Source organism: Gekko japonicus, unplaced genomic scaffold (genome assembly GCF_001447785.1).
Source record: "Gekko japonicus isolate JY-2015 unplaced genomic scaffold, Gekko_japonicus_V1.1 scaffold1511, whole genome shotgun sequence".
Taxonomy (NCBI): domain Eukaryota; kingdom Metazoa; phylum Chordata; class Lepidosauria; order Squamata; family Gekkonidae; genus Gekko; species Gekko japonicus.
Window position 1 is genome coordinate 383,595 of NW_015176017.1, and position 7,350 is coordinate 390,944.

Genomic DNA, 7,350 nt, shown 5'->3' on the forward strand with positions numbered 1-7,350 from the left:
CCAGTCCTCGCCCAGGAGCCGCCGCCGCCGCCGCGGGTGAGAAGTTTCACTCGGAGCAACAGCCCGAAGCTGTGGCGGCTGCGGCGCACGACGACCACGCCTCGCGGACTGGCCAGGGCGGCCTCGGGGATTGGAAGTGTGACGAAGGGGAGGCGGCGGCTGGGGGGGATGGTGGTGGTAACCCGCCGCTCGGTGGGCGTCTCCTGGTCAGCAGACCCTGCTCGCTCGCCGCCCCGTCCCGTGCCCATTCACCGCCGCCGCCGCCGCCACCATGGCAGCGCGGTCCCGGCGCCCCTGGCTCAGCGTGATGTTGGGGCTGGTGCTTGGCTTCACCGTTGCCTCCTGGCTGATTGCCCCCAAAGTGGCCGAACTGAGCGAGAGGAAGAGACGCGGCGGCTTTTCGAGCGGCGGCGTCGGCGGCGGCAGCAGCCTCTGTTCTTACTACGGCCGGGCGGCTGGGCTGCCCGGGGGCAAGAGGCAGCTGCAGCCTGAGGCCAGGGCGGCAGCCGCGGCTGGGGAAGGGCTCGGGGGCGCCAGCCTGGGAGAACGGGAGCCGCCGCCGCCGCCCCCCGCCGCCGAGGACGAGCCTGTGCCCAGTCCGCCCATCGCCGCTGCTGTTGCCGCCGGCGGCGGAGAAGGAGACCCGCAGGAGGAAGAGGAGGGGGAAGAAGGCGCCGGCCGCCACGGCAGCAGCAGCCCCAACGGGAGCGGGGACGATGCAGGCGGCCCGGGCTGCGCCAAGGCTCGCCACTTCCTCTACGTGGGGGTCATGACTGCCCAGAAGTACCTCAGCAGCCGAGCGCTGGCGGCGCAGCGGACCTGGGCGCGCTCCATCTCCGGCCGCGTGGAGTTCTTCTCCAGCCAGGGCTCCGTCCCGCCGCCCGCTTTGCCAGAAGAGCAGCCGCTGCCGGTCATCGCTTTGCCCGGAGTCGACGACTCCTACCCGCCGCAGAAGAAGTCCTTCATGATGCTCAAGTACATGCACGACCACTACTTGGACGCCTACGAGTGGTTCATGCGGGCGGACGACGATGTCTACATCAAAGGTGAGGCGCGAGGGTGGCGGGGCTGAGGCGCGCTCGGCCCCGCCGCCAGCACCTGTTGTTGTCGCGGAGGTGTCGCTTCGCAGTGGGCAGAGCACTAATGAAGGGGAATCAGTTCTGAACATGCATAGGGTGTATTTGCCTGGCCGCTGAATTCAAGGGAGTTGCAGGGACCCTGGTGAGCAGGAGGCAGGATTTGCTGCCGGTTTTGTTTCGAAAGCTAGGCGCTGTCATCTGCTGCATCCTCAAGTGTTGTCCCAGGGCCGGCCTAGGGGAATCTCATTAACCAGGTGCAGGCGTCAGGCCCCTTTGTGCTCACTGTAATGAGCTGTCCGCCTCTTGCAGGCTACAAGTGGCCAAAACTAGAATCTGTCCTATGGGTGCTGTTGTCTACTTTGGAAGGCTGTCACAACACTGACCACTTTGGGGGGGGGGGTGTCTCTCTTTCAGTAAGGTATTTGAAATCTCACCTGTTTCTCTCAGCCTTCTGTGCCCGTCTACCTAGACAAGTTTCTTTGAAAAGTTACACCAGTAAATATGCTTTTGCCTACCTATCTGCCAAGTTAAGGAAGAATGAGAGCAGTTTGAGTCTGTTCATCTTCCCTGCCCCTTGAGCGCACAACCCCCTCCCCCAGCAAGACAAGCTTTACTGCTAAGATCTTTCTGTGTGCCTGTTAGGGCTGAGGTTTTTTGTTCCTCCTGCTGGAAAGCCCATCTTGTATGAGAATTTCTGTCCTCTGGTACTGATTAATAGAAGTACTTAGTGTAGGCTTTATTATTTTTACTATTTTAGGTTTTCATTTGCCCTTCCCCAAAGGCCCCAAACAGGTTCCATGGGCAGCGGTACTCATGTCACTTGTGTGTAATACTTGCATAAACTGTCAGAGCATTGTTAGGATTGTGACAATACAGAAATTCATGAGTATAACACCAGCAAAAAAAGGTTGCATTAGATTACTGAACAGTGGATGTGCTTCAGAAGTAACATGCTGATTAGTATAACCCATTCCGTCCATACTTAAGGAGCAGGAAACAGTGGTACATTTCTTCTTGATAGGGATAGTGAGATATAAGTGTAGAAAGCAATGAGAGAAACAATGATAGTTTTCTAATAATCTTAGATGTCAGTGGGTTTAGAACAGTGTGACTGTGTTTAGAATGGCATTGTTAGCGGAATATCAGAGTGTGTTTATTCTCACTGATGTTCATGTTTGTGTGTTTTGCTGATTAATTTCTTTATTTGGCATTACCTTCCATTTTCATGGCAAAAAGTATTATACATTTTTGTAACTGAAAGAAATGATGGTTCTACTCATTTGCAATATCTGAGACCAAATGGAAGGGCTGTGTATCAGTAAAGATAAGTACATCAGTCTGGCTCTAGTGGACAACTACAGCATTCTCAGAATTTTTTAAATATACTTTTTATTGATGTTTGTCAAACTCTAAAAGTGTTGTAGGTCATTTAAAAAGAAAATAGCATGCAGTCAGTGTAAATAAACAAGGGTTTATTTAAGTTGTATAATTGGTTACCTTTTACCTTTTATATTCCTTGTTTTATAAAGATTGGCGATGACCTCCATAAACCCTGTCTTGTTTGAGCCAGACTTTTAGTCCTAAAAAAGGATTCTATGAGAAGGCTTAGCACAGCATTGAATATTTAGTGAGTGTAGTTCCTCCACTACTAAGTAATCACAGCCATTCATCATATCTAAGGTGTCTAGGGCAGAAGGTTTGACTTCTGGTTCTTCTTACATCCACTCACTGTAGAACTAAAGCGCAGGCTCAGAACTATATATTTTAATAAATGGTAATCATTATGTTGAATATTTCATATTATAGCAGTAGAGCTGTAAGTGTGGAGCAAAAAAAGCCATGAGCTAAAGCAGGTTTAACAAAGCGTTGCAAACTTGAATGTTGTCTGAGTTCGCTTAACAGGATTGTTGACTATTTGACCTCGCCATTAGAAATAAATGATCTTACCATATCTTACCCATTAATACAATTTAAGATACAGATATTCAATTAGGTTTTGTGGGAATTCCACTATAATATACAGTATGCTACAGTTTAGCTTCTTGCATCACTCAGCTCTCCAGTCTACGGATGGCAGTCCATCCTCATTTTACCCTTTGTATGCATTCAGGTATCGTTATATATTATGTTCTCACATTCTGCTAATATAGAATTTGGCTTAGTAATTGTAATATAAAACTTTGATTGTTTAATGGCAATTTTCTCTGTATTCTTACCTTCCATTGACTTTAAAAATGTTATTAAATGCTCCACACTTTTCCCATGAACTTGCAAGATATCTTGCATCCATCCTGAGAGATCCCTGTATATAAGCACCCCTATATATACATTTCTCCTGCCAACCTAGCAGTTTGAAAGCAAGAAATTGCAAGTAGATAAATAGGTACTGCTTCGGTGGGAAGGTAGCAGCGTTCCGTGTGCCTCGGTGTCTAGTCATGCCAGCCACATGACCATGGAAATGTCTTTGGACAGCGCTGGCTCTTTGGCTTGGAAACGGAGATGAGCACCGCATCCCTAGAGTCGGATTCGACTGGCTTTCGAGCAAGGGAAACCTTTACCTTTACCTATATATACATTTGTGGTGTACATTCCCATCTGCTCACCTGAGCCCAGTTAAATTTGCTGGATAGCTTTTGATGTGAATGGGGATGGGCATCCAAAGACACCAGATGTTATGCTCAGCTGAAACAACAAAGAGTTTTGTGGCACTTTAAAAACTAGTAGATTTATTGTAGCATAAGCTTTCATGAACCAGTCTGTTTCATCTGAAGCAATAGATAAACTTGACCACTTGCTTGAGACAGCAACTGAGCCATTCATGGTTGGTCAGATATAAATGAAAATAATGAATACAATATTGCTCAGTGTACATAAAAATTCTGATGTACAGAATTTCTGTACATTTTTTACATATTATTGTAGCCCATACTCTACTATCCTTGGGATGAGGTGACTTTTGTATATAATGCTCTGAAATTCTTCTATCTGCGTCCTAATAGAGATTGAGATTCAGTCTATCTTTGCTGCTGAGGATTCAATGTGATGATTTTTCCTTGAATTTTGTTTCTCTTTGAAGTGTAGAAGCTGAAGAGTAAAGAGAAAACACTCCTCATTTCTTGTTGCCGATGACAATAATGGTTCTAAAGTTCCAAATTCAACAGACCTAGAAAATTAGGGAAAGCCACTTAAAATAAACTAGCCTCTGCTCATTGGATGGCCTGTAAATTCGTTTAGATCAGAAGCTCAGTCTGGGATGGGTGGGTTGAAATAAAGCTACAATTAGGGATTTCTTACTCATCTCTAATTGTAACTGTATTTCATTTTGCTTGTAAATGCCAATAGTCAAATGTATTTATTTATGGAAATGCAGGAATTCCTTGAGTGTTTAAATTGCTGCCTGTCTTTACCATCCAGATTTAAACATCCTGAATGTTAAAAATAGTGTTCTGCAATGCACCACTGTGTGTGCACAGGTCTTGAACAGAATCAAAAAGTATATAAAAGTTAATTCCCCAATATAATGTTTATCTTCTTTTTAAATTTAACATGTCCCATTTTTAAAGTCCTTCATTTAGAATTAAATTTTATTGATTACAATAGCATCTTCTTGGAGATAAATATGCAAGTGTAGTTTAATTTCTTTGCATGTTTCATTGTTATAAGCCTCAGTTTGGAAAAATGCAAGTGTTAATTAAAATGCAGCATACTGTCCTCAAAGTAAATTCCACTGAAATCAATGGAATTTAATTCCAAGTGAATGAGGTTAAAAGATGGGCATATCCACTAATTGACATTTGTTCACTTTATAGGGAACTCTGGCCCTGTAATAGATTAATGTCCAGGAAAGATTCCAAGGCTTATGAGCCTCTCTATATCCCTTTGCATTTTTTTTTTTTTTTTGCTGTTTGTTGGAGCATAGAGAAGTATTGGCTGTATTGGAGAAAGTGATTTGTAGAATTATAGTTTGAATTGTAGTTGTACTGTGGAAAAACAAAATGTACATGGTATGGTATTAATGATAAACTCTTTTTCTTTTAGGGGAAAAATTAGAGGAATTCCTAAGGTCACTGAACAGCAGTAAGCCTCTCTATTTGGGGCAGACAGGACTGGGAAATATTGAAGAACTTGGAAAATTGGCTCTTGAGCCAGGAGAGAATTTCTGCATGGGAGGACCTGGGATGATCTTCAGTCGTGAAGTTCTTAGGAGGATGGTACCACACATAGGTGAATGTCTTCGAGAAATGTACACTACTCATGAGGATGTAGAAGTGGGCCGATGTGTTCGGCGGTTTGGTGGAACTCAGTGCGTTTGGTCTTATGAGGTAAGAAATAATAGATGTTGGGATGGATTTTGTACACAAAAATGTACATTTAATAAAGGTCTTGTTTTTTTTCCTTTTCAAATAAACTTATTGAGATATATTGAACACAATTATAAAACATTCATGATCCATTCATTACAGGCTACTGTTAGAAATACTCTGTGTTCTTTTTGGCTTTTACTGCACTGTTGCAACCAAACATAATTGGACCTTTGTGGTAGAATACTGATAGTCAATCCATATCAGGTTTATGCCTTAGAACACATTTTTGGGTCTGGATCTATATAGATCCAATATAAGACCCCCCACCCAACTGTGCCAACATAGTTATATAACTAAGATGTAAAGTATATACATCAGAAGATACATACTAACGATGCAGGAAAAATAATTATGGGATATTATTCCTGGATAATTCTGCCTGTAATATGCTTTGTTAGAAGACAGAGCTTATGGTTACTGTATATAATAAAATGTTTTTGTTATTTTGATATGTACTTTGCCTTAATTAATCTGTTTATTAATAATTTAGGCATGTTTATTCAAGTTATAACTATAGCCACCAGACACCTAATTAGGTTTCAGATCATTGTATACTTTTTATAATAGGAAACATTCTGGCTTAACTCAGCTAAGTACCTGTTATTCTGTTAAACTGGAAAGAGACATGACTTTGTATTGCTCTCCTTATCCTGATGAAAGTGTTCTGTTAACAGTATCTAGGTGTTTTTAAGCGTGATCAACACAGAATATTTGTTTTAAGATGTGTTACAGTTCATTACTATTAATGCATAAAAACAGATACATTAGCTGCTGGTGTAGAGCAGTATTCAGAACTTGAATGTTGTGCCAATACTACAGGGATTGTTTAGGATGGAGTTCAATACACCACAGCTATGTTTGGGATCAAAATGAGACTAGCATGTGAAACCACCTAAATACAGTTATTTGACATTAAGTTCCATTGGTGCCACAAAATGCTTTTGTTTTTTAAGTTTCATTGCTTTCACAGAAAGTGACCTGTATATTATATGGCTTAAGTAAGGGTGAAGACAGGTGTTACACCATAGCAAAGGTCACAGTAGGTTCCCTTGCCTCCCACCATGTGATCCTGATTTTGCAATTTAGGTAAAGATGCACATTCAAGTAGATCAAACTCAGGGTTCTTAGGCTTAGTCATTATAATAACGCATCTAATTCTAAATTTGCATGGCTGCCCCTTACACATGGCTGCAATGCTTCAGCTTCATTGAGTCAGTGACCTGTGGTGTGCAGTGTTTCTGGGTATGTGGGAAGAAGAGCAGGGTTTGTCAGCACTGGGCACACCTGGCTTCTGTTGAAGCTTTCTATAGAGCCTGACACTGGAAGTAGAGAAGTAGGATTGAATTCAACACAGTTTATTATTTATTACAATTATTTGTAAACCCAATGTGAAAATTCATGGTAGTGCTTCTCAACCATGCCACTCTATGTATATTCTGTCTTCCTTCAGTTTTGGTGGGTGTTCAGGGTGATGAGTCCTATCCTAATTCGACAGTGGAATCAGTACAGCATTTGTTTTGTTGTTCAGCTAACAATATTACAGGAAGTTTATTCAGAGCACCTTAAAGACCAACAAGATCTCCTGGTATAAGGTTTTGAGAGTCAAAGCTTCTTTTGTCAGGTACCCAAAACTATGCTTATTCAGAGAATATAGTTTTTTCCTTATCCTTGATGGTTGCTTAAAGTATATATTCAGCCTGCATGTGTGCAAACCTCTTGCCCTGCTTTTGTGTGTGTTCCTTACTCTTCTCTCCTTACAATGCTTTGAAAGTTGTTGTTGTTCAGTCGCACAGTTGAGTCCGACTCTTCGCAACCCCATGGACCAGCTCCCGCCAGGCCTTCCGGTCTTCCGCCGTCCTCTGAAGTTTGCTCAATTTCATGTTCATTGCATCTATGACACTGTCTAA

The 7,350-nt window shown here is 43.1% G+C and overlaps 1 protein-coding gene across 1 annotated transcript in view; it reads left to right on the forward strand.

Moving 5' to 3' along the window:
- The first annotated feature begins 271 nt into the window (after positions 1–271).
- The window catches only part of CHSY3 (chondroitin sulfate synthase 3), a 19,269-nt gene continuing 12,190 nt past the window's right edge, over positions 272–7,350 (forward strand). Inside the window, exons 1-2 of the mRNA XM_015426579.1 lie at positions 272–1,046; positions 5,118–5,401. Of these exons, the coding sequence (XP_015282065.1) occupies positions 272–1,046; positions 5,118–5,401 (1,059 nt within the window). The remainder of the gene's footprint in view (positions 1,047–5,117; positions 5,402–7,350) is intronic.